A 27,378-nucleotide genomic window follows, 5' to 3' on the forward strand; every position below is an offset into this window, starting at 1 on the left:
GTCGAGCTACAAAGTATTTGTTAGGGCGATAAAATAAATTTAAATCTAATTATTAGAAATAATATACTTTTTCTGGGACATATTAATTATACAATGCTCCAATTGAAATAAAAAATGATAGGATGCTCCCAAGCCAATTCGGCATTTGTTGCACCTGGTCCTAAGATCAGTGAGTTCCAAGTTTTGTACTGCTCCAAAGAACCAGCAAAAATGGTAGCACAATTCAAATGCTAAAATTGTCAAAATATCATTGATGGCATGTACAAGATGGTCACATTCCTGCACGCAAAAAACGAAATGTATGAGAAAACCAAACCATTAAAAAGAAAAAAAATCAGGAAAACAAAACATTCTGCATTGATGAAACACATTTCACTCGAGAGTTAATAGTTCATATGTGAAAGAGGAATCGCAAAGACTACAACATAAACAACAAAGCCTTTTCAAACTAAGTGGTGGAATTGCAAAGACTATCGAGGGAATTTTTTTTTTTGGTGGGGGAATGAAATGCATACTTTAATAAAAGAGAGTGCAAGTACGGTTGGTAAAAATCCCATATCCAGATTAACACCCTTGGCAAAATGAAAAATTAAGTTCAAGTCAAAACTACCCTGATCGAGATAAATCATGCACCAACCTTTTACGTCCTAGAATTTGTCCGCACAAAGCTAAGGTGGGACAGATAATTGCTCTCAGCAAAATCGTGTAATGAACGCTGAGTTCGTGCCCCTGTAGGCTCAGATTTTCCAGCCTCTTCCTTTAAAAATCTTCTGCACTCATCAGCATCCTGAAGCAACATGAAGGAAGCATATTACAAGTGAACTATCCACGAAGAGAGAGAGAGAGAGAGAGAGAGAGAGAGAGAGACTGTTTCCTCACAAATACAATCATATGAGAATTAATCAAACACCTGTTAAGTCTTCTAAACGACTGCTAGAACACTGAACTGAAACCACTGCTATAAGTTTACCTGTAAGAATTCCAGCATTTGCTCTTCAATTGTACCACGCATTGCTAGAGTTTCCACATGTATTGGACGAGTAGCACCCATCCGATGGGCACGACTAACAACTTGTTCCTCCATGCTAATGACATTTAAACGTACAGAAAAGATTAAATATCATTTGGAAACATAAATGTATTGACAATTGTATTGTGACTTATTGAAGCCAATATGTAACAAAAAGCTTTGATTTTTGAAAAACACAGGTTAGAACAGAAAGTGAAATTTCTTTTGTCCAAAACAGAGTTGAGTAAAGCAGTCAGACTTTTTCTTTTTATTTTCATATATTTAACGCATATGATATTTTCGGTTTAAAAAAAAAAAAAGAGATGATAATAGGGATTCAAGAATAACCTCCTGTCCCATATTGGTTCCATTAAAAATACATGGGTCACAAAGCTCAAATCAAGACCCAATGCAGCACTTCCATCCATCAAAAGAACTGTGTAACTTGGATCATGCTGGAACCTGGCCAATGACTTCATCTGAACAAGGAAAGTATATTAACTTCACACACAAAAAGAAAAGCAACTTAACTAAGAGCACACAACAAAACAAGAAAAATATATATATCATAGAATATGTACCTTGTTACTAGCGTGCATTGGACTATACATGCCAGCATAATTAATACCAGCAATCGCCAACTGACCAAAAAGAATTTTCCCATTACTTGTACCGCCAGAATCATATAGCAGCAAAAATCATGAAATAATTTAGTATTTAATAATCACCTGCTGTTCAATGACATGTATATGCTCAAGAAATTGAGAAAATACCAAAACTTTTTCCAAGTTTGTATCATGGGTCTTGGTGCTCATTTTAAAGTCATGGACTTGCATCGATCCTTTTGAATCGGTTATCTCAGACAGTAAATTTTCAGTGTGCAAGGAATTATTGTTGCCATCTGGAGGGCAATGAACTTTGCTGTTAGCTTCCTGCAATGCTTTCAATTTCTCTATAATATAGGCGACTTTACTGCTAGATGTTGATTGCCAATCAGGATCCCAGTTATCCTGCATAAAAACCAAAAGCCCTACATAAGTAAAATGGTAAACACATGAAACAAAAACTGAAAATAGTTCAACTTGTCTTGAGAGCCATGCTTGCCTGTTTATATGAGGGTTGTAGCTCAATAAGATCTTTGGGAACAGGCCATTTAGGATTGGGATTTTCTGGTCGGGCTAATTCATCAGGAGTTTGCATCTCATATAAATTGCCACAACCAGGAAACGTACACCGTTCACTGTCCAAAGCAACACAATCGAGGCACAAAAGATGCCTACATGGTGTAATGACTGGTAACCGACACCATTCCTTGCACCTGATAAAATAAAAACACAATCTTTAATCAGTAATCATATTTTATCTCCCAAAGGTGGGGGTGGGTGTCAACAACTAATATTACCTAACACAGTTGCCACCGTAAACGAGGTAATGTTTTATATAAGCATACTCCTCCGACACGGGATCTAGACCATTCTGAACTAAAATATCCATTGTTTCCTGAATATCTTCACCAGCTTCTGTTACTTTTATATGCCCAGCCACGCAGCACGATAGCCTGACATTTCCAATAGTTGCACTTCTAGACTTCCACTGCTTTGGATTCAAAAGACTCTCAACATGAGAAGGATCATTCCAGTCAGCCATTAATATATTGCGCTGCACTGTAACTACCAATTCGTTGTAACTTCTTGCATGTTCCTCTGTAAAATCAAGATAAGTAACTTTCTTGATGCAGGGTGGAATAGCCTGCAAATCTACCTTCCTTGCACTAATCATACACCTATGCAGTAAATGCAACAAACGCGATCGTCCTTCTTCCATCTTTGCTTCAAAAGGCCTAAGAATCCCAGCTTCCCATGATTTATGATTCTGCCCATAAGCTTCCTCGTGAAGGAACTTGAGCAATGGTTGGAGATGTGAGACTTGACTGTTGGGTGTATTAGGAGTTGGAGTTCCAGTCAATATCCAACGGTTTGAAGCCATCAATGAAACTGCCATCTGCATTTTGTTGGTCAAGCTAAGACTTGAGCCAAGGGTGTGCCCCTCATCTAGCATGACTCTAAGCCAATGCACTTGCATCATCGCACTTTTCTTCCGAGGACCCCACTCTGCACTTAAACGGTTGAATGTGGTTATGACAACATCATAGTCCCAAGCCAGACTGTGTGCCTTAGGCTTCCTATGATCATTCCAAATGTAAACCCGTAGCTGACCAGGCCTTACATGCTTCTGGATTTGAGTGTTCCAATGATCAATTAAATTTGATGGAACAACAATTAGGGTTGCCCTAGAAAGATACAGCCTGACTGAATCCAATGGTGAACAAAGAGCAATTCTGAGAGCAGCAACGTCAAAACTCATATTGTCAAGATTTCGTGGGTAAAACCACCTACTAACACCCTTTTCTAGTCTTCTTTTGAGACCAAATGCTTGAAATATTTTTTGAAACCCATGAGCATTTTCACCAGGAGCCGTGCAAGTGCTTATGAAAGGACTTCGCAAACCATTTGTCTCCATTGCTGAAAGCTTGTCAGAAGAAAGATTAGTCAACCAAATTAGGGATTTCTTTGTTATGGAATTTATCAAGGAATAATGCTCTTTAAGCACACTGATGAAGAAACGAACGTTTTGTTCCTCTCCTCCAAAGGTTCCTTTTGTGCAAAATCCCAGTAAATGTGTTATTTGAAGACAATTATCCCAGGCTTCTTCAGGAACGCTACAACTCTGGTAGAAAGGATCAGCATTCATGCTACAAAACCATGCTTCACTAGCATCAGCAATACTAGCTGGAAGCTTCCGCCACTTGTGGCAAGCATCACACTGAACCCAGGAGTCGTTATAATCATACTTATCTGCATTAACCTTCATAGGCCTCCTTTTACTAGAGCTTTTGCTCGCCTCGTTAGATGCACCTTCAAATGTGGGAAAAAGATTTTTACTGATGCAGCTCAAGCTCCCGGTGCATCGGACCCCACCCACTGTTAAATCAGAATATGCAGCTGCTGGTGTTTCCATTCCTTTACCAGAAGGTCCAGGACATGAATTAATAAATCCTGTCATTTTCTCATCATGAAGAACTAGCCTAGCTCTTTTGGATCGTTGGTAGTTGGAATCCCAAATATAATTTTGAGAATTCTGACCAGTGTCTCTCTTTTCCATGAGCATTCTCCTGTCAGCAACATAATCACCATTAAGCTCATAATAACCACTTCTTTTCTCTCCATTATGTGTACACCAATTAACACGTACCCCGTCTGGTGCATTTGCCAGTGTTCCTTGAGTCTTTAGAATAAGGGAAAGAGCAGTTATAGTCTTGCCTAATCCAGGCTCATCACAGAACATTCCCCCACGAAAATCATTCACAGTGGGAGCTACCCCAGTGACTATTTTCCCAGAGATGGTATTTATGTAGAAAGAAAATCCCTCTTCAGTTGAGAAAGACAAGTATAAAGGATGTGGCAGGATGTCAGCATTTCTCTCACGCTGTAGCATCCACTCTACTGCTGCCTGCTGATGAGGAAAAAGTTTAAGTTTCATGCATGGCATGATTGAGATGGCTAACAGTCTAAGATGGCGGCAGGTTGCAGACACCATAACGAGGTCACTTGGGTTAAGTGCAGCTAGAATATTAAGTAAAATGTCATCAGATATCTCCCAAATACCAGAGCTGCCAGAGTTGTCACATGGTTGTATTCTAGAAGAAACAGGTTTTCCTGTCTTTGCAACACAAGGTAAGCTCTTAAAAATTTCATGAAGCTCAAAAAGCCTTTTCTTCGAAGAATCAGTGAAGTCATGATGCAGCTTGCAACCAAAAACATGACAATCGGAAAGATTCCATATGCTTCTGTCTGCTCCTAGAGTACTTTCAAGATAATCTCCATTGATGAGCATTGCACTTCTCTCTCCCCAGTCAGAACTGCAATTGATGTTGTTGAACATGTTAGGGTGAGAAGGAGGATAGATGCCTGTTTATCCACACAGATAAATAACAAGAAAGAAGGCAAAATTCAAAGCGGCAACAACCATTTTCTTAGTTAAGAAAATGAAAGTGTACCCTGGGATACTGCAACACACAAGAATAACCAGGATTCATAACAAGGCATAACATGAATTTTTTTAATTCTACACATACCAGCCAGTGTTCTGTACCAGCATCTAAATATCAGAAAAGACAAAACATAGAAACCGGAGAACAGAAAAGTGGAAATCTTTAAAAAAGAATGATGACATTTATACGCTTTTTATTTACAAGTGATAGTTTTGTTGAAGCGGGAGCCTTGTGCACTGGGTACGACGACGATAGTTTTGTTGAAAGAAGCATGAGAGGGTGCATATGAATCCACAAAGATGTGTGTGTAATCATGCTGCGTATAAAAAGTCAAAATATTTGCTGCATAGCGTTGGAACCAGAACCTACATTGTAGAAATGCAAGCGATTTCTATACCAGCAGATGACATTACTACCAAACAAAAATGTAGAACTTGATACGATAATGTTCATTTCTACCCTTCTCAGTTCTCAGCCCTCTCCCTCTTCGGTTTAACAATTGGGAAATAGCTAATTGAAACCTAATGGATATACACATTTACCTCAAATGTCGAAACAGAGCTCCGGCAACGGAGCCCGATCTCGGGAACTGCCAACCAGCCAGCATTGCAATAGGGAGATAAACATCGACCACCAATCGAGCATCGATCCTCAAGCACTTGTTCACAACCAATGCGTGGAGCTGGTGCACCACGCTAATGCTCCCGTGCACCAGCCCTATGCTCCTCCTGCTCCTCCTCATCCCAATATTCCTCCCAGCCACCACCGGGACCTTCCTCTTCCTCCCAAATTCCCGCACCGGAACCTCGCATTGCTTGGGCTCCTCAGCCGAGACATCGGCGCTGGGAACTGGGTCAACGGGGGTAAGGACGACGCCGTTTTGGGAAGTGAAATTGACGTCGCATTGGGAAATTCGGAAGCGGGTGCCGAAGGGTGGGATTTGGCGGTGGTCCGGGGAGGAAGTGACAGTGAGAACGGCGTAGAGGAAGCCGCAGAGCTTGTGGTCGGAGAAGGACGGCGTATCGTCCTCCATGGAACTGAATTGGGGATCGCAGTGAGAAAAAAAATTAAAAAAGAGGATTAGGGCATGGAATTAAGGGGACATTGAGTGATAAATTAGGGTTTTGAACTTCGAATTGGAAGGGAATTAGGACACGAAGAGGAGGGGGATGCGATGATTTGATGAGGGACTGGAGCTGCGGGCGGAGGTTTGGTTTTGGTTTTCCTGGGGGCCCGCTTTGGAGGTTTGTTCAGTTACTTGGCGGACTTTTTACTCCCAGAAAATAAAATCGCACGTGGTTTCGATTTTTACTTGGCACTTACGACTCCGTGCTGCGCTGTAGTTACTCTTTTTTTTATTTATTATTATATTTTTTTTGCCTTTTATTGGCACCCAAATTTTTATTATATGTATCCATTTAATAATAAAAAACAATCGATATTATATTTTTAATTAAATTAAAACGAAGGATAAATAATTTAAATTTGAAACACAGTAAATTAAAGAAGAAGATTTTAACTCTAGATGAATTGCCAATTAGTACTATGACCTTGTAAAAAACGAATTTGAACTAAATTATTGCTAGTTATTGTGACTCGTGAGGTCCTTCTTAGTGCAGATAATATCGTTTATTAAAAAATAAAAATAAAATAAAAAGTCTAGATCAATTAAAGAAAAATTTGGTCCGTGTTATAAACATTGTATTTAAGTGTGATTGTGTAAATCCTATATTAGATTTAAAAATATTTATGTTTCCTTATTAGGACTTGTATTCCTTAGACGAGAATGATTATTCCCTCCTTATTACTATAAATAAAGATACTGGGTAGGGAATAACATTATCTACACAACCCTACAAATACATCTCTCTCTAGTCTCTCTGTTGTGCCCCTCTCTCCCATGTCAGATTAAAATAAGTCACAACAGTCCCTGCATTTTGGTTCCAAATGTGTGGATAAATTTTAGGATTTGCCATTTTCAAAGACCCAAGAAGCCTTTTGGTTTCGACCAAAAAAAAAGAAGAAGCCTTTTTGTTATAAATAGACAAAAGGATTGCAAGTAAAAAGAGTAAGTGAGGGATACCGAGACATATAAGACAAGGTGGGCTCCGTGCACGCAGGATGAGGCGAACTCCCACGTGCTCAAAAGACGAGTCGGGCTCCACACACGGAAGTATATATTTTGAAGAACAAGAATATGATAGTTTGTTGCTCAATAAATTGTAAATCCGCTTCCAAATGCATTATGAAAATTCATATATATATATATATATTGGCCCTGTTTCATAAATAGTGCTACACTATTTATTGGCCCAGTTTCATATATAGTGCCTAGTTCTTGATCATATTTCATAAATAGTGCCTAATTATTGGGCCAAGTTTCATAAATAGTGAATAATAATTGGTACAGTTTCATAAATAATGTCTCTTTTTTGGTCCGGTTTCATAAATAGTGTCTAGTCATTGATCCACTTTCATAAATAATGCCTAGTTCTTGGTCGTGTTTCATAAATAGCTTCTAATGCTTGGTCCAATTTCATAAATAGTGTATAGTCTAGTTTCATAAATAGTTTCCACCTATTAGTTTAGTTTTAGAAATGGTGCCTAATTCTTTGGTTTCGTTTCATAAATAGTGTCTACTTATTGGTCTAGTTTCATAAATAGTGTCTACTTGTTGATCAAGTTTAATAAATAGTGTCTACTTATTGGTCAAGTTTTATAAATAGTGTCTAATTTTTAGTTCAGTTTCATAAGGTTTGAAATTTAGACCATTTTTGGTCCTGTAAAAGCACCCATTGTGCCTAAAAGATGAACCCGTAAGTGATCCTTTAGATCAAAATCTTGAGAAGATTATGTCTTCAGTAATTATATTTAAAAAGTTGTTTTCAATTACCAAATTAAAATTCCCTCACATTTTTTACATACCTACAATAATTAAGTGTAGCTCTCCATCCAATTTCTTTAGCTTGGGTGTCATTTTGGAGACACGTGGTGTACCATCCCGTGTTCCGAGCACGTTGAAAAATCTCTCGTCATCTTGATTACTATTGGGAAAAACCACAACAAAAATAAAACTAGGAAATGTAATCAATTTGAAGTCTTTCTCATATTCTAAAAAGAAAAGAAAAAGAAAAAAACAAACAAACAAACTCTCTATAGAGTGGAAAAAAAAAGAGTGGGAAGGAGTGTAAGATCTCACATCGCCCAGGGGAGAGAAGGTGATGTGTTTTATATGTACATGCCCACCTCTCTATAGTGAGACGCGTTTTGGGTGGAAGCCCAAGAACAAATCTGTGAAGGTGTGACCCAAAGCGGACAATATATATCTTACTATATGAACTGGGATGTGACAAGGAGGACATGGGGAGGTCGGGGGGAGGTGGGTGGAAGTTAGTAAATGATTTTTTATTTGATCAATCGATATTATCTATATTAAGGGGAGGAGGGTGAGTTTAGCCTTATAACGGACTAGTAATAATATAGTTCAAATTCGTCTTTAGCAGTAATTATTAAATAAAGTTAGTTGATGATTTTTTTTTTTAATAAAATGCAAAGATTTGAAGTTCTTTTCATTAGTTTTCTTTTTTAAATTTCTTCTTAAACTCATTATTTTTCTGGAAACCACTGTTCATATTCCCGTTATCATAAAGAAATTATTAATATTTGAATTTTTTTTACCAAATTTAATTCTCTGGGTTAATTTGATTTTTTTTTTCTTGAACAAATTGTGATTCTCTATATGTAATCTTTGTAATTCGTGTACAAAGAACAATAAGGTGTGATGGTTTGCCAGTGTGCAATGGTAATGTCAAACCCCAGTTTTGTGCTCGTCAAATTAAAACATGAAGCGTTAATGGAGTCAAACTACAAACATTAAAACTCAATCCATGCAGGGTGACTCTATCCATTAGAACTCAACCCCCCATCAAAATGTCATCGGAAAGTTTCATATCATTGTAAATTTGATCGTCGACTACAAACACAAAATCTTCGGTACAGTTAACTTTCGAAATTCAAATAATAGAAAATCACTAGAAATGTAAAGGATGCCAAGAGAAACTCATTCGTTACGATATAGTATGTTCATTTATACAGTAAATATCGTTATACACAGAATGTTACAATCTGACTGCGTCCATTTGATTACGATCACACTTCCTAACTCTTTACCAGTTCTTTTAATTGCACATCTGCTTCCATTAGTGTTTGGCATGCCCCACTAGAAGAGAAAAAGACAGCTGCAAACGGATAGGATGATGAACGTTAAGAGGGAAATAAATCAAAGAAATAGGGATACTCTGGGAATTTAATTTAATGACCCTGTAACAATTTGTGTTGTATTGACTCTTTGCCGGCAGACTTGACCACCTAGAAAAAACATCAGGACATAAAAGTATTGTATTGACTTGGCCTGGCCTGGCAGCTGCAAACGCAACTTCCAGGAAGTTAAAAAAAGAAGAAGCATTTCTTATGAAGTTGCATAAGCATAAGCCAAAAGTATTCACTGTTAGAAATCAACCTCTAGAAGTGCTTTTTGTTTCTCTTCACTTTTCTTACCTGGAAAAGGAACAATGGCTATCGGAGAGGCCTTTCTTTCTGCCTTTCTTCAAGTTCTGTTTGACAGATTGGCTTCCAATGAGGTTGTAGGTTTACTGTGTGGGAGGAAGTACGATGATTTGCTGGACAAGTTGAAGGTCACTCTTCTGACTGTTACGACGCTGCTTAATGATGCTGAGGAGAAGCAGTTTTACAACGTTGCTGTGAAGAAGTGGTTGCACATGACTAAAAATGCGCTCTATGATGCCGAGGACTTACTAGATGATCTCGCTAGCGAAGCCTTGGCTTGTAAGGCGGCAGCTGAATCTCCGGCCACCACTAAACAGGTATGGAATTGGAACCGTATTTCTACTTCTCTCAGTCCATCTAGTAGAGGGATCGAACATAAGTTGTTAAAGATAATTGAGAGGTTGGAATTGATTGCCCAATATAAAAATGTTCTAGGGTTGAAAGACAATGTTCTAGCCTTTAGACATAGATCACCAACAACTTCGTTGGTAGACGAATCATGTGTTTACGGCAGGAGCTGTGACAAAGAGGAGATAATTCGAGTTTTGTTATGTGATGAACCAACTAGTAGTAAGGTTGGTGTAGTTCCTGTCATTGGCATGGCTGGAATTGGAAAGACGACTCTTGCACAACTGATTTACAATGATGAAAGAGTGGACAAGCATTTCGACTTAAAAATTTGGATGTTTGTGTCTGATCATTTTGATGCAGTGAGGGTGACGAAAACAATTCTCGAGTCAGTCAATATGCAGAATGTTGATCTTGATGACTTGAATCTACTTCAAGTTTGTTTGAAAGAAAAATTGGCTGGTAAGAGATTCTTGATTGTTTTGGATGATGTTTGGAACAAGAGGAATGATGATTGGGATCTCTCGTGGATTCCGTTCAGAGCAGGGAGAAGCGGAAGCAAGATAATTGTAACAACGCAAAACAGCGATGTTGCATCAAGCATGGGTACGGTTCCAGCTTATCACTTGAGAGGTTTGTCATTTGAAGATTCTTGGTTATTGTTCAAGAGCCAAGCATTTGAGAATCGAACCATTGATGCTAATCTCGAAGCCACTGGTAAGGAGATTGTCAACAGGTGTGATGGTTTGCCCTTGGCAGTGAAAAGATTTGGAATCCTATTGCACTCTAGAATGGAAGAAGATGAATGGAAAGATATGTTGAGTAGGAAAATTTGGGATCTACCAGATGATGAAAGTAACATCCTTCAGACTTTAAGATTAAGCTACCATCACCTTCCTGCACATTTGAAGCCGTGTTTCGCATACTGTTCCTTGTTCCCTACGGAATTTGAATTTGACAAAGATTCACTTGTTCTGTTGTGGATGGCAGAAGGTTTGCTTGAGCAACCAAAAGGAAATAAAACTTTGGAAGATGTTGGTGGTGAGTATTTTCAGGAGCTGGTATCCAGATCATTCTTTCAACAATCACTTCACAATAGATCAAGATTTATAATGCACAACCTCATGAAAGAGCTAGCTCAATTTGTTTCTGGAGAGTTCTGTTTCAGATTGGAGGATAAAGTCGACGACAGCAATCAATATAAAGCATATGAGAAGGCTCGTCATTCTTCATATATTCGCCGTCAGCGCGAGTTAACTACAAGGTTTGACTCCTTCAGCAGACTTGAGTGCTTACGCACCTTCCTTCCATTGGATGATTTGGATCCAACAGACGGAACTGGATTTAGCTATTTGGCTAACAAAGTCCCTCGTGATCTACTTCCAAAGTTGCGATATCTACGAGTGCTATCTTTCAATGCTTGTCGTATTACTGAACTGCCAGATACAATAGGCAATTTAAAGCATCTACGCTATCTGGACCTCTCTCGCACTGCAATTAAAAGGTTGCCTGATTCTATGAGTATGCTTTGCAATTTACAAACATTGTTATTAGTTGAATGTCGCTCTCTCACTAAGTTGCCAGCAGAAATGGGGAACCTGACAAGCCTACGCCATCTTCATATTGACGGAAGCAGATTAAAGGAGATGCCACTGCAAATGTGTAGACTGAAGAATCTCCAATCCTTGTCTAATTTTATGGTAGGTAGGGAGAATGGTTGTGGAATTAAAGACTTGAGCGACATGCTGCAACTTAAGGGATCCCTTATCATTTCAGGACTGCAGAATGTTGTGAATTTTGTAGATGCAATGGAGGCTAATCTGAAGGGAAAGGAAGGACTTGATCACTTGGTGTTCCAATGGAGTGACAGTTCTGATGATTCACTCGCTGATACAGATGAAGAGGATGTTTCTGACATGCCACAAGTTCACAGAATCCTAGACGATCTCAACATCAGAGGTCATAGTGTTACGAGATTTCCGAGTTTTAAGGAAACCATGGATGCTTATGAACAAGAGGCCAATGAGTTAAGGTTGAAAAGGAGAAACAGTATGGATGGTTCAAGAAATGAAAGAACTGAGATGGTTGTATTCGAGATGCTGCAACCTCATAAAAATCTAAAAAAAGTTACGATTGAAGACTATGGAGGCACAAAATTCCCTAGTTGGATTGCGTCCCCATTGTTCTCCAATATTCTATATTTAAAGCTCATCAACTGCAGGAAGTGTACACTACTGCCGGCACTCGGGCAACTTCCTTCACTAAAAGAACTCATTGTTGAAGGGATGGAGGGCATAACAAGTATAGGCGCTGAGTTCTATGGGGATTACCATTCGTCTGTCCTTCCATTTCCGTCGTTGGAAACCCTAAAATTTGACTACATGATAAACTGGGAGGAGTGGTCTTCTTCTGGGGTTGAAGGACGGGAATATTTCTGTTGCCTGAAAAAGATTGAAATTCTAAACTGTCCAAAGCTCAAAAAGTTCTCTCAGAACTTCTCAGCCTTGAGAAAAATGAGAATTAAGTGGTGTGAGGAATTGATTGCTCTTCCAAGCCTTTCAAAGACAGATAATCGTTTAGAGCAACTCGGAGAATTCCCTAACCTCCTTGAGCTTTCTATATGGACATGTCCCAACCTAAGGGAATTACCTAGCATCTTTCCGTCTATGCAAGTCCTCGAGATAAATGGATGTCAAGAACTAACAGAGCTGCCCAAGCTCCCTTTGATCAGGGAGTTGGAACTTAAAAAGTGCAATGAGGGGATACTACAAAACATAGTTGGACTTTCCTCGCTGACCTACTTGCATTTGCATCAAATTCCCGGGCTGACACGTCTACTTGAAGGGTTTCTACAACACTTGACAGCTCTTGAAGACTTGAAGATTGTGCATCTCAGCGAGGTTGTCACTTTGTCTAATGAGATTGGATTGCAAAATCTTATGCACCTCCAACGCTTGGAAATTTCAGGATGTCCATTCTTACAGGAGTTGCCACAATGCTTGCACCAACTCTCATCTCTTAAGGAGTTTAAAGTTTGGAGATGTCCTTCACTAGTATGCTTCCCGGAAACAGGTTTTCCTTCCACGCTTAGAGGCCTTGAGATCAAGGGTTGTGATGCTCTCCAACTCCTACCAGAATGGAAGATGCAGAACAGCAATGACTTGTGTTTTCCGCTCGAGTACTTGGTAATTGAAGGCTGTTCTTCTCTGAAGTCGTTTCCAAAAGGTAAGCTTCCCAGCACACTCAAAGAACTTGAAATCCAAAACTGCAAAAATTTGGAATCCCTTCCAAAGGACATGATTCACAATAATAGTTCTCTTGAATTTCTTAAGATTTCCGGGTGTCCTTCTGTTACATCCTTTCCGAGAGGTACTTTTGGTCTCCCTGCAGTAACATCCAGCGTAGTCATGAACCTTAAACAGTTCATCATCAACGACTGCGCCAACCTCCAGTTCCTACCTGAAGGCCTGCACAACCTTATACATCTCAATAATTTGGAAATTACTGAGTGTCCACTTGTCGAGTCTATCACGGAATTTGGCCTGCCAACCTCCATGCTGAAAGCAATTAAAGTTTCCGATTGTAGAAACCTCAAGTCTCTACCAAAACGTATGCACGGCCTCACATCTCTTCAAGAACTATGCATCGAAAGTTGCTCTAGTCTCGTCTCATTTCCAGAGGGTGGATTGCCAACCAATCTATCTTCGTTGTCGATCATGGATTGTGAAAACTTCAAGCCTTCGTTCGAGTGGGGGCTGCACAGACTCACTTGTCTCACCAACCTCACCTTTGGTGGTTGTCAAGGACTGGTATCATTCCCAGAGGATTGGCTGTTGCCTACCAGTTTATCCTCTCTTCAGCTTCAGCGACTGCCAAATCTCAAGTTCCTACCCAACAGACTTAACAATCTCACCTCTCTCGATAATCTGGAAATATCGGAATGTGACATACTTGAAACCTTGTTTGAAGAGGAGCAACCGAAGATGCTTCAAAATTTTGAAATTCTGGGATCTACTCTCACTAGTGGTTTTGTGTAAATTGATTATAATTCTGTGCTCATCAATGCAAAAGATCCATTCACTTCAATTTCTTACTAGTCGATACATGTCGTTTAAAAATCTAGGATGTGAACTGTATTTCTTTCTCTTTCTCTTTCTCTCTCTCTTCCCCCCCAATCTGTGTTACATATGTGACACACAGCATTCTGGTCAATGGGAACCTTCAGGACTTATTCAACCAAGTCGGGGATTAAGAAAAGGTGATCCAGTCTCTCCAGTCTTGTTTTTATTATGTGCGGAGGAGGAAGGAAGATGGTTGTCTACATGGCTTTCAAATCTCGGCGAATAGTCTGACTATGTGGAGAGCACACAAAAAGACCTAAGAAGCAATTGATGGAAGTGATGAAGATCATCTTGGATTGCAGGCGGACGGTGCTTCAAAGAAGAAAGTACTGACGATGTCTGGAATGGTGGAGGTGAGGGTTCATGGCTAGGCGGAACATTTCTCATCTCCGGCGGGTAAAGAGGTTCTACTGAAAGCTGTGGCCTCGGCATTACCCGATTCTGCAATGCCAAGCTTGAAACTGCCGGTCAATCTATGCAAGGAAATAGAAAGACTACCATCAAGGTTTTGGTGGAGGGACAAAAAAGCACTCAGAAAGGAGTTCATTGGGGTACTTGGAGCAAGGTCACAACATAGCAAATGCTTGCCAAATTTTGGATGGCACATTCTACAGTGTCCGGAATCCCTCTTAGCGCCGCCACTTAAGGCCAAATATTGCCCGGACCACTCCTATTTTATGTCCGGAATCTCTCTACTCCGTTAAGTCGGGTTATAAAATAGCAAATGTTTTGAGTTGCAGTGGAGAGCTAGCTAGGAAGGAAGGGAGAAGGTGTGGTCTAGTATTTGGCGGACGGAGGTGCAAACTAAACATCGACTTTTTATGTGAAACGTCAGTGGAGGTAGTGGAACGTTTTAAGTAGGGAGCAAAGTGAAATTATGATTAAGTTAAAGGGGTTTTCTTTACAAATAAGCCTCATTAGAATAATTCGAGCAGAGACTGAAATGCATGAGGTTCTGGAATGCCTGATATCTGATATACGACGGTTAGCACAAGATTCAAGGTCAGTGTCGTTTTATTCGTTCCAAGACGCGTAAAGAAGCCATACTTGATAACTTATTTTTAGGTTCAAATCTCGTAAATAACAAATTTGAATTAATTTATTCCTCCACCCCTATAGTTGGTAAAATAAAAAGAAAGAAAAGATCATCGAGAGGCATACATGTCGCCATTTTGAGCCTATTTGGCTTTTAAATATCTTAGTTGCTGATGCAAACATTTCTATTTGTATTTAATCAAATTTCTATTTTCTGAAAACAAAAATCTCTACTGATTTCATTTTCTGGTCTAAATTTCTCATTCAAGGAAAAAAATGACAATACAAAAGCCAAAACGAGCATAAGACAATTTAAATAAAATCTCTTGTTTCCTCAAGCAAAGCGATCTCGATTGAGTCGATTCTAGGCCGCAGTACATCAACAAAAAAACGAACAGAAGACGTATATCCATACTCCAGCTTAGGAGGAGCTTCCCCTCTGTCCGGGGTTAACCTCGAATTTGATGGCAGACTAGAAAAGCCACCTGCAGACGCACAACGCTAAGTGCAACATTTCTGTTTGCTCGACCAAAGCTATCCGAATGATTCAATTCTATGCTGAAGTAAAAACCTACCAAGCCGAATGACAGGATTTACATGTAAACAAGCTGGCCCGAAGAGAGGGTGGTGAGAGAGGAGAGAGGAGATCGGGAGGATTAAAGAAGTCAAGGCCGATATAAAATGGTCTACTGAGGTGTTTGCCCGTGCGGTGGTGGCCCTGGTGGAGGTTGGGGCATACCAGACTGACCCCTAGACTGCAGTATGCAAGACAAGGACAAATTAGCTTTTCCCGAGTTAATGTTGAGATGTATGAAAATTTCTGTACCACCGAGGTACAAATTATTGTCTTACCTGATAAGGATTATACCCCGGATGCATGGGAATTTGCCCAGGCTGACTCCGATTGAAGGCACCACCCTGAGGATACATTTGAGCTCCACTTGCATTTGTTTGGCCCTGCATGTTTGGCATACCATTTGGAAAACCTCCACCGCTTGTAGGTAGAGATCCCGAGTGCATTGGGTTCATGCCCATAAAATGACCTTGTGGCAATGGGTGACCCATCTGATTCATTGTACCTTGAATTCCCTAAAGAACCAAACTAATGTTAATTACCACCAACTATGAGATTTTCCAGGAGTACCAAGTCAATAAGGATCGTTCTAAAACCGAATGCAATCTTCACTATTTCTTGAAGTAAGAATATCTAACTTATAAAACAATATTCCAGGGGGTTCCAATTTATAAAAATAAGACGTGAATAATGTAATAAATAATTCTGTGAAAAAAGAAGGCATACCATTGGCATTGAATGTGAGGTAGGAACAGATGAAGGCATAGATCCAGGCCCTGAAGATGGCATACCAAGTGGGGGCATTTGGGGTGGCGGTCGATGTAAATGAGGATGCGGCAGCAAGGGTAAATGGGATGGAGGCTGCAGATGTGGCATATTTGGAGGTGCCATAGGCATAGGGGGCATTTGTTGCGGGTGACCTTGGTGTTGGTGTTGCTGTTGCTGTTGTGGCATCTGTTGAGGATTTTGTTGATATTGCTGCTGCTGATTCGCAGCAAGAAGAGAGGGGTGTGGACCAGGCGGGAGAGGAGGAGCACCTAACCCCATCGATAGTGCATGAGGCTGCTGTTGCTCCCCCTGATTTGATGCATCAAGAGATAACGGCATAGCAACTCCAACACCTGGAATAGTTCCTTCATTTCGAGTCAACCCAGGAACAAATGGTCCAGGAGTTGGTGGTCCTTCAGGTACTGGAAAATTACCAGTCATGCGACCACCAAAAGCAGGGTTTTGCTCACCATAACCTGAGAGAAATAAAAATAACATGATGCGCTGATCAATTCAGGACACATATACCTTAATTAAACTACAAATTCATATGCAGGGTGTGGGTGGGTGGGCTTTTGTGTGTGAGCACACACTTATATGTGCATTTTGCTCTATAATATCACCCCCTGTATGTAGCATATCGAGTATCAAGACCATGACACACCCAAACTTGAAAACAAGTATCCTAAACGCTGACAACATTAGTTATTTTTTAAATAAAAATATATACCCTTAAGGGGAAATGTTGAGTCATGCTTGGTGTTGCACAAGTCAAATGTAAAATGCTTAAAATATGACTTCTATTTGATAAGATAATGGGCTATATAGTTTACCATTTTGATTTTGGGGTGGCAAAGTACTACCTTGATTTTGGCCGGTGTTAGATTTATCATGACCAGTATCTCCTGGCCTATTTCTGCACCAAAACTTCGTAGTGTGATCATTGCTACCACTGCAGAAGAACAATAAAAGTAAATGAAGCCACTGCCAAACCAAAACAGTGTTTCAGATAATTGTGACACTAGCTTGTTGAAAGCACACCAATATTATTCCATAACAAAAAAATCCAAAACATCAAGATCCATATGCTCATTGATCCTTGGCCGAACATTAGACACATCTAAACGAAGTCCAATCACTACAGAATTTGGATTTTGGTAAAGGTAGGAGACAAATACACAACTCATATTAAACAAATAAGATCCAATCCATAAGTTAGGGGAAACAACTCAGGGCACAAAGAATGTTCTTATACCAGAGACATGCATCCTCTGACAAATCACCAGGTTCTAAAATAGGTGGTTCCCGTTGATCTAAACTTCTAGCAATTTTTGTACGAAATTGCATTACTGTCAAGAAGCAAACTCACGTTATGACGTGTTATGCTCCACTTTCACATAAAAAATTATAACAGCAACCTCCCAGCCAGCAAAGTGATCAAGGACAAACCCAATATAGTTTCTATTCTTCATCTGGTTTCCTATATGTTAGTTCCCTTGAGATTCATTAACACAGAAAAAGAAAAAAAGAAAAAAAAATCATCAGAGCATCTTGGAATTGCCACTAAATCCTAGGACAAAGTGCTCTGTCAAAAATTGAATGCTTTAATGAAATAGCTTTTGAGGCATCTGAATTCACAAATGGAAAATCAAAGGTAGGCCATCTTAGGAGATCATTTTACAAGTAAAAAACCCTTATTGATGAAGTGAATTGGTTTTGGGAACATTCCAGTTTTGGCAATTTTCACAATTCACATCTATAACATAAAAAGTTTGAAAGGGGGAAGATCTTAATAAAAAAAAAAAAAAAAAAAGAACAGAAAACACGTTATGAAGACAAGTAATACATACCTGCAGAGAAGATAACCAATAGGATGCCATGCAAGATCCCACACACTGTGATCATGTGCATTGGGAATTTCAACCTGGGGAGTTTCATGCCTGTGCATGAGGATATTTTAGCTTTCAGAAACTTCCAAGTTATAATGATGATCCATATGAACATAATAATAGTAATTCGTACTGAAAACTTGAAGATATCGTCATTTTCTCCAGTCATCTAAAAGGACATAAATTGTAAATATGTATGACGTCATTTTTTTTTTGGTCAATAATACATCTTTGCAATAAAGCAATTTATATTTCACTATTAATAATTCATAAGATATCTTACTATTATTTTTCCTCAATTATTTCCAGCATTTTCTGTGATACTTAAGTTCCAAGAAACACTGATACTGTCCTTTCTCCCCTCAAGATGGATCAGTTACATATATGCTTCCTGATAACAGATTACAGTTTCCATATATATATGACTAATTTGGTTCAAGGGTTACCTTATAAATCTAATAGAATTAAAATACGGGTTTCCTTACTTTCTAAACCATTCATTTCTTTCTAGAAAATACATACGTGTTGCAACAAAGACAAGTATGTAAAATTAAGAGGTTTAGAAAATACATACGTTGTCTTAATTAAGAGTAAATCATAAAGGAAACTGAAGATCATAGGAGGTAATAGGATTGAGAATAGAATTTACCCAACAAGCCAATGGTAAATGGATCCATCAAAACTCCCACTAACAAAATATTCTTCATGAAACGGATGCCAAGCCAGAGCTGACAAAATTTCAAAGAATGACAACCATAAATATTATATATTATACACGTATAAAACGTTGATTAATAACTTGAGCACATTAACTTTGGCCCTCCATCGATGAGGCATGTGCATAATAAAGATGCAAGGAAATGGGAGGAAGTTTTCCAGACAGAAATATTTTGCAATACTAATAATACAAGTTACAACTGACAATAATCATAATGACATTCATCCATGAGAAATTTAGCAAGAGTCAACAATAATGACAAACAGTACCAGAAATAATAAAAACAAACCAACAGGGATGAACAAAATGGGATACTTGGGACCAATAAGGCAAAATTTCGAGAAAATAGATGATAAGAGTTTGATGGACGAAATGAAGGTAATCCTTTTGTGATAGAAAAAACACAAAATCATTTGAAAAGAACTGCCATTAGGTTAGCTATTCTTTATGGGGTCAATGTTACTTCTAATAAAAGCAAGGGTAATGTATGGATGTAGCAGAGACTATGGTTCTGGTTAAAGGTGTTCAGCGAGGCCATCTAAGTTGGGTTATCAAACATGAGAGAGGCTTTATTTTGGGAGATGCATTAGCTTTATGGCAAGAGGAAGAAGGCTATGATTCTAGGAAGATGCGCCGCGATGGCTGCGTTTCATGTAATATGAGCGGAGAGTTAATTGACAATGTGAGTGGGTGGGGGGGGGGGGGTGGAGTATTTGTCGGAAAGGGTTCTCTTTTGAGCAATTCTATCAGGGTTTGCTCAGAGATATTCTACGAGTGGAGAGTCAAAGAAGGGTATTTGACAATGTGAGCGGGTGGGCAGGTAGAGTATTTTTGGGAGAGAGTTCTTTCTTTGCAAGCTTTCAAATAGGAATGCAGCTGTAATAAATGTCCATTGTTTCTTTGCTAATTTTTTATTTATTTATTTATTTTATTTTAGAGCTCTCCAAATCTTTGATTTGGTGAACATCTTTTCCACTGTTTTATGCTAATTCTTTCTCTTTATTTTTTGTGAAAACTATTCCTTTCTCTTTAATGTCATTGTGTTTCCTATCCAAAAAAAAAAATGTACACAGAGATAAGAATATTAAGATGGATTGATCAGGATAACTAAAAAAGGTAAGTCAAAACACCAAGGCATTAAGGAAACATCGAAAGTGGCACCTATTGGTGACAAGATAAGAGAAATACTAAGGTGATATGAGAAGAAACTTCACTGACCAGTCACATCCTTTCGATGCCCGCGGAAGGATGCAAGTTCCTTCATGGCCCTTATGTCGTAAACCTGACAGTATGGGGTGCAACAAAATCATCAGCCACAGGAGGAAACTATAAATTTTCAATGAACAAAGAGATCCATTATCAATTTAAGTGACAGTGCGAAGAAAAAAAAAATGGCCACCAACCTTGATGATTTGATCCTTCGAAGCAGTTAGCACCCAGTTACCATTTTGGTTCCATTTAACCGAGAGCACCATATTTTTATGGCCATGACTGCAAAGACATGCATAACATTTTAATAGAAATTTAAATAATAAACAACTTACAGGTTTAACTGCAATATCTCTCTACTTACAATGAACAGAGTTCTCGCCCTGACTTAGCATCCCAAAGTTTAACAAGACTGTCTTTCCCACCTACAGTGTAACCCAACCATATTGAATTAATCAAACATTGACATACAATAAAATCTCGATATCAACTCGGAAGAGAATTTTTGCAAATACCTGAAACTAGTAGAGATTTAGTAGGGTGCCAGTCAACACTCTTTACATCCCAACCATGGCCTGCCTGAGTCCAAACCACAGAGAAATTCTAAGGTTACTCCATGCACTTCTTAAGCAAGCAAATCCCAAGAACATGACATCAAAAACTTGATAAAGAAAGAAACTTAATGCAGTTATGAATCTAAGATAATCTGTTCATAGATTTTCTGCTTTGAACACAATAAAGTATTCCAACAATAGATCAACAACATATCCCGAGTACTGAGAACGCTACATGCTTTATGCATTTAGATGAAGCATCAAAGCAGTCCCAAACTTACGGAATAGGAATTGCTTTTTAAACAAGATTTTGTGCCATTCGAAGTTAAATTTTAGTTAAAACCCCTTTTGGTCTTATGGTCTAGCTAACCCAACTTTACACCCTAGTAATACTTCCTGACATTTAAGGAGGGAGGGAAACAACTATATTGGCCGTTCAAACAGCTAGGGGTCCTGCAATGCGAGATCCAACTTAGAAGCTTTTCTCATACGCACACTCAAAACACATGCTGAAATGGGTAAACATACTCTTCATTAACAAACATTTGAGGAAATGGACTCTTCATTTCATGAACTTGTGATTTTCAACCAGCCATAGTATATGTTTAACTTGGTTGATGTGATGTATCTCAAGTCATACCAACCCAAATTAACTAAATATATAGCAACTCCCACTTCTCAATACAACAAAATGTAAATAAACAAACAGGTCCCAATAAACATCAGTTTACTGGGTGTCAAAATGCGTAATGCAGAAAACAAGAAATTGGAGTATTTGGAAAGAGAGCTTGAAAGAGACTTTAAGAAAAGATATGGAGTACTTGGAACTAATGGAAAACTTGGTGCTAAACCGAGCGCAGTAGCATTCTAGGATTCATACAGAGGCTTCGTGGTGGTGGTGGTGGTTGTTGTAGAAAACAAGAAATTCCCAGAAACAATCTAACACTTCGAAATAAAGTATATTTCTGTCACAACATTCCAATCCATTGCCAAAACCAGAAAATTTCTGGTAGACAACCGGGGTTACCAATTATGAAAGCTGTAGGTTGAAAAGGAATCTAGATCCTAAGGTTTTCCTTTACTAATCTGAATGGGAAACGTATTTAAATAAAGAGAGAAAATATAATATTAAGATGAATTCAATTTCACATAGAAAATGGATGTCTATGTGTTCAGAGCTTTGGATGAAGGGTTTGCATTTGTTTTATTGTACAGATAACAACATATCAATAACATCGTACAGAAGTACTTGGATTGAACTCGCAACCCATGCTCAACAAGCTCAGTCTATATCCATTGTGTAGTCAAAGCACTTTACCAGTCAATGTGCGCTCTTCTTGGCACCGTGCAAAGTCCCAAACTTTAACAGTATTATCATCGGAGCAGGAACAGAATTTCAAGTCAGTCTTGCAGAAGCTGTTAAAACGGCCCAGTAAACAAATGTCTGAAGCAGAATGAATAATATTATGCAAATGGGAGAATTTACCTTAAGTCGCGAACAGATTCTTTGTGAGCAGATTTATTTGCCTTTACATTATTCATGTTGTTCTGCCAATACCTAACAAATACACCCATATGTATGAACACATTAAACTATCATAATTTTTCATTTAATGGAACTTATTAAAAATTAAAATCATATCGGTAATTACTTTATTGCACCGCCATCATCACCAGAGACCATCCAATTGTCATTATGACTCCATACCATAGACCTGATTGCTTGATCATGAGCCTAGAAATTGACGAAAAAATAATTAGCTCTCATTCTGATATCCATTGGACAGTAATTAAAAGAAACTGGACATCTAATCTTTTTTTTAAGAAGAAACTATAGAATTTTATTATAACAGCAGAAGAAATTACAACAAGTGGATAAGAAATCCACCAACTAGCTAATACCTCTCCAGTAGGACTACTTTACAAGTAACTAAAGCTGTATCAAATTCATTTTACAGCTGCTAACACATCCATCACTATATAAGAAAGATAATAATCACTACACTCATTCGAAACTGATGCCCAGTATCTTACTCTACCCATAGTTCCTCTATTCCTACTCCCTTATAATCCTCAAAATTCTTCTATTAACCTGAAGAATCATTTCAAAGTTAAATGATTGTCCATTCCAAAGAGTGAATTCCCCACTTTGAGAGCCAGTAATAAGACGTCTTCCTGTAGGAGTCCACTGTAAAAAAGAAAAAGAGAGAGGATGAGGTCAGCGAAGATTAGAATGATAGCTCACCAACAAAACCAATAAAATGACATAAAAAAAATTCTATTATCTTCCAACCAAGTTATATAATTTAAACCCGTTATCTTCGAAATATGAGAACTAACGCTTTTTTTTTCCTTTCTGGTTCATGGCCCAATACAGAAGCCAGGTCTAGTTCTTGTACATAGGAAAAATAACTGGATGAACCACCACCCATTTTTAAAACCTTCACCCACTAATTTTAATATTCCTAGCATTGTAACAGTAGATAGCACTGTGATAGATAGACTTGAAGCCTAGCGAATTAGCAAAACAAGTAATGTTACTATGTTAGTTTTTTTCTACATAGCCAATACAGTAACCGTCCAACATGTAAATAGTCAGAAATTAGTACCAAGCCTTTTCAATCAAGTGGGGTCCGTTGGAAAATTAATCCCCATCGTTGCGGAAAGGAAACCCGATGGAAGAAATAAAATGGAAGCGAGATGACAAATGAGTAAAACGCAGCAAGAAAGAACACCAAGAGTTATATGGTTCGGCGAGAAAACCAGCTATGTCCATGGAGAGTGTTTCGATCTTCAGTATAACCAGAGAGAAAATACAACCATAAAAGTAAAACCACTCTAGTGTATAACACCAGAGCTCGTATCCAATAGGATACACCCCTTGTACACCCTCTCTAAAACCGTGTGGATCACTCTCTCAACCTAGAGAAATATCCTCTTTAGTAACCCAAGAGTAAACCCACTTTGTAACACACCCAAGAGTAAATCCACTTTTGTATCCCATGCACTCAGATAATTCCCATCTGAGTCATACTTCAAATGACCAAGGCCTCCACTTTTATATAGGGCTTACGAGAAGCATCTAGAAATCACTAGCCACTTCCTTGCACAATGCACCGACTTGCATTAAATATACAAAATTTAACCTAGTTGTTCCACTAATAGAACTCTCTTGAGCCAGCCATCATTATCCACCAATACACCAATAATCAGCCAAATGACCACTGTATTAATTACAATACAATACCAAGAACCCAGTATGCAAATAATGCATGTCTTTTTGTTAATACACGTCCAACCACATCCGTTTATCACGTGTAAATTCATGGGAATTTCAAAAGCCATGCACCTCCACTAAGGAGGGAGGTTATTCCCAACAGGGTCTACATGTCATTGATGTCAAATGTCAATCAAACAACAATACTACAGAAGTGATAGTTGAACAATAAGATTATTCATTATTGAAAAATGGTTGGAAATATCCCAGCCGGTAGTCACACCTCCCTCCAAAATAGGGATCCCCAAGTTCAAATCTCCCTCCAAACAACATAACTCCAAACTCAAAAAGAAAACATCAACACGCACAATGAAGGATGCACAGAGAAACATAAAAAACACATAGAGAAAGAGGATTTAGATTTTCTTTTGACCAAATCTGAATTGTAGTGAAACTTACCAAAACCCGATTAATCGGACAACGATTCTTGTTTAAAGAAGTGTGTACAAACTTTGCAGCAAAGCTAGTGGATGGATTATCTGAGTAGGCAACTGACGGCAACATCTACATCGAAAACACAATATTCATGCAAAATGAACATATAAACCAAGTTCAGACAAAAATTGGACTACCATCATGCTTCCAATTAAGAATTTCTTAAACACAAAGAAAAAATGAAATAGAAATAACAAGGACAACTGACATCAATTGCTGCTGCAGGTGTGGGTTGCAATACTGTTCTATCCCTTGCATTGCGCTGCCACATTCGAATCTGAACACAATAATAAATGATTTTAGGATACTTGATCACTAATATAAATTTGCAAGTTTACGAGACAATGACAACCAGAATCCTTAAAGGCTATGTACACCTGAAAATGAAATAGAAATATCCAAAGGACATAACATAGTGATCTTTTGTGAGTTTAACATCTGGGTGGGAGTTTATTTTTAATTTTAGTGAGGTGTTTTCTGTTCTGATCTGCGCTTCGTAGGGGTTGTGGTTGGGTCGTTGCAGGGAGGTCTGTTGAACTGTTTTCTGGCCCGGAACAGATGCCAAACCATGGTCCCTTCCTTAAGCATAGATCAGACCATATCGCAGGACATAACTTTTAAGATACATAGGTTCAAATACAACAACAACAACAACAACAACAAAGCCTTTTCCCACTAAGTGGGGTCGGCTAAGAATGGGGTGAGAGAGGCTCGAACTCTCGACCTCAGGATCACTCAGAAGCTATGAGACCTACGCGCTAGCCAACTGCGCCACCACCCCAACGATACATAGGTTCAAATAACATAAAAAAATTAACAAATAAATGCACATCCAAATTACATGCACCCATTAAGTTAGAGGATGACTTCTTGCTGAAATGATGACTGTAGGAAAGTCAAAGAGACATGAACAAAAGCATAATGCAAAAAAATGAAAACTTTACCTGCATATATCGCACAACAGTGCTAGTATAATCAACTGCCCTCCTGTGTGTAAGCTTTTTCATCCTTTTTCCAGGAAAACTGTCAGCATGAGCTGCAACAAACAAACCATTTGTCACTCATTATAAAAAAAAATATATATATATATATATATATATAAAAAAATAAAAAGGGAAAATTCATTAAATTCTGCACTAAACCTCTTAAAAAAATTAAACCACTATTTTCGGATATTGTTTACACCTTCCGCCTCACTGGCACACCCTTTTAAATTGCAAATCTAAAGAACTTCAAGATCCAAAACCAGTTCTAAGTGTTTTATTTACAGATTCTTTATTCAAAGCCGTGGCGCTTTAAAACTGTAAATCCAAAGTTGAAAATCCCAGTAAAAGAAAAAGAAGTAAATTGCAACCAAATTCTTGTGTAGGTACCTCCCTACACTTAAAATTCTTTTATTTTTATTTTTTCCATTAATTTCCAACCCAAAAGAACCAGAACAAAATAGCAAAGACAAAGGCATAATTTGGTACGAACCATCATAAGGAGGAGCGAGCCCAGGTTGGTTGTGATACTCTGGGGGCATATTAGTTGAAGATGCCGACGGCTGACGCATCATTGGGGCCGGTGGTGGCGGGCCCCTATGAAATTCTCCACCTTGCTGCTGATGTTGCTGGTGTAGTTGCAAATGCTGTTGCTGGTGTTGTTGCAAATGCTGCTGCTGCTGTTGTTGCAAATGCTGCTGCTGCTGATGTTGTTGCAAATGCTGCTGCTGATGTTGCGGGTGCTGCTGTTGGTGGTGTTGCTGTTGTGGATCAGGGTACATCATTGTAGCCCCAAATCAAAGTACTAAGGGGAAAAGAAAACAAAAACCAAAACCCCAGGATTAGAGAACAGAGAAGAGGAAAGTTGCACCAATTTAAACGCCTTCCGGTGAGCTGAAATCGAATTCAATTGGGATTAGCAGTCAGATTGGCTATGAATTCAAGGCAATGAAGGCCTAAGGGGTGGAAATTTAGAGTTTTAACACAGCATGGCCTTCTCATAGATATGGTTTCTTTTCATGAATTGAGAGAAAACCCATCAATCAATCGACAGACTTGAACAATTAGAGCGTAATAAAGCATGTAAAGAGCGAAAATTTAATCTGTTTAAAATAAATTAACAAATAAAAAAACTACAAATACAGCAAAAAGACATAAAAAGGGGTTCTTTTTCACAACCCATAAATTGAATAATGGAGTTGAACCAGAATATCATACTGAATAGTGGAATTTAATAAAAAATAATAAATAAAAACCAAACAATTAAAAAAGAGACTTACCGGGATTTGATAACTTTCTCAACCCAGAATTTAGTTCTGAGAACTGCAGTAGGATATATGCAGAATGCTAGAAGCGGTTTCGTTTCTTGAGGAAGAAGAGTGGAGACGGAAGGTATGAATCCGAGAGGGATTAAATTTGAAGTAGGAACCTGAGAAATTTGAGCATTCCGGAATCCGATTACGAAAGCGAGAGCTTGTGCTCTTCAAGCGGGGTAAGGGCAGTCCCTGAGTTTTCAGTTGGGTCTCTCTCTCTTCGAGCGGGTTCATGTTCAGTCAAATTCGGCTGCGTTTTGCACTTACTTACATCTACGCCGTTGGTTCCATCCAACGGTGGAAATTACAACTCCGCAACTAATAATTAACATAGTAAATTCGCCCGTTTACGAATTTTTAAAAAGAATAATACACGGACCAAATTTTGATAACACATTATTATGTTTAAAATTTTGATCTTTCTAATATTACCATTTTAAATATTACTTCTGTATATTTTACACTTCTTAATCATTTAAATTGCACTTTGTTTAAGGGTGGTACTATTCACACGCTTTTGTTTTACAT

General features: G+C 38.5%; 3 protein-coding genes and 1 non-coding gene across 8 annotated transcripts; 1 reads left to right on the forward strand and 3 right to left on the reverse strand.

The window, feature by feature from the left end:
- Positions 1 to 16: 16 nt before the first annotated feature.
- LOC126591404 (F-box protein At3g54460-like) lies at positions 17 to 6,313 on the reverse strand. Of its 2 annotated transcripts, XM_050257081.1 has the most exons (9): positions 5,603 to 6,311; positions 2,412 to 4,928; positions 2,114 to 2,327; positions 1,738 to 2,019; positions 1,591 to 1,650; positions 1,358 to 1,488; positions 971 to 1,085; positions 638 to 787; positions 17 to 279 (listed from the first exon to the last, which is right to left on the reverse strand). In XM_050257081.1, the coding sequence occupies exons 1-8, from the start codon at positions 6,091 to 6,093 to the stop codon at positions 641 to 643; spliced, it is 3,957 nt and encodes a 1,318-aa protein (XP_050113038.1). In that variant the 5' UTR covers positions 6,094 to 6,311; the 3' UTR covers positions 17 to 279; positions 638 to 640. The 2 variants fall into 2 exon arrangements, 1 of the variants encoding a protein (XP_050113038.1); XR_007612383.1 differs by lacking the exons at positions 17 to 279; positions 638 to 787; positions 971 to 1,085 and having other exon boundaries at positions 1,436 to 1,488; positions 1,591 to 1,675; positions 1,783 to 2,019; positions 5,603 to 6,313.
- A 3,172-nt stretch (positions 6,314 to 9,485) lies between these two features.
- On the forward strand, positions 9,486 to 14,060 carry LOC126605254 (putative disease resistance RPP13-like protein 1). Of its 3 annotated transcripts, none has more exons than XM_050272639.1 (2): positions 9,486 to 13,199; positions 13,307 to 13,527. In XM_050272639.1, exons 1-2 carry the CDS (start codon positions 9,632 to 9,634, stop codon positions 13,390 to 13,392), a joined length of 3,654 nt encoding a protein of 1,217 aa, XP_050128596.1. In that variant the 5' UTR covers positions 9,486 to 9,631; the 3' UTR covers positions 13,393 to 13,527. The 3 variants fall into 3 exon arrangements, with proteins under 3 accessions (XP_050128596.1, XP_050128585.1, XP_050128590.1); XM_050272633.1 differs by having other exon boundaries at positions 9,805 to 9,943; positions 10,119 to 14,060; XM_050272628.1 differs by having other exon boundaries at positions 9,486 to 14,060.
- Positions 14,061 to 15,367: 1,307 nt separating this feature from the next.
- LOC126605272 (flowering time control protein FY-like) lies at positions 15,368 to 27,067 on the reverse strand. Of its 2 annotated transcripts, XR_007616896.1 has the most exons (20): positions 26,818 to 27,067; positions 26,031 to 26,342; positions 25,499 to 25,590; positions 24,763 to 24,831; positions 24,519 to 24,623; positions 22,935 to 23,030; positions 22,495 to 22,577; positions 22,329 to 22,400; positions 22,161 to 22,258; positions 20,804 to 20,863; positions 20,653 to 20,713; positions 20,483 to 20,570; positions 20,298 to 20,361; positions 19,011 to 19,089; positions 18,323 to 18,412; positions 17,336 to 17,424; positions 16,431 to 16,948; positions 15,983 to 16,219; positions 15,706 to 15,885; positions 15,368 to 15,615 (listed from the first exon to the last, which is right to left on the reverse strand). XR_007616896.1 is itself a non-coding variant. In XM_050272648.1 (19 exons), the coding sequence occupies exons 2-19, from the start codon at positions 26,320 to 26,322 to the stop codon at positions 15,817 to 15,819; spliced, it is 2,262 nt and encodes a 753-aa protein (XP_050128605.1). In that variant the 5' UTR covers positions 26,323 to 26,342; positions 26,818 to 27,067; the 3' UTR covers positions 15,368 to 15,816. The 2 variants fall into 2 exon arrangements, 1 of the variants encoding a protein (XP_050128605.1); XM_050272648.1 differs by having other exon boundaries at positions 15,368 to 15,885.
- On the reverse strand, positions 25,251 to 25,335 carry TRNAM-CAU (transfer RNA methionine (anticodon CAU)). The gene is given in 2 exon segments: positions 25,251 to 25,286; positions 25,298 to 25,335. It is a non-coding gene; the product is annotated as a tRNA-Met (tRNA).
- Positions 27,068 to 27,378: the final 311 nt, after the last annotated feature.

The sequence above is a fragment of the Malus sylvestris genome, chromosome 2 (genome assembly GCF_916048215.2).
Source record: "Malus sylvestris chromosome 2, drMalSylv7.2, whole genome shotgun sequence".
In the NCBI taxonomy this organism is placed as follows: Eukaryota; Viridiplantae; Streptophyta; class Magnoliopsida; order Rosales; family Rosaceae; genus Malus; species Malus sylvestris.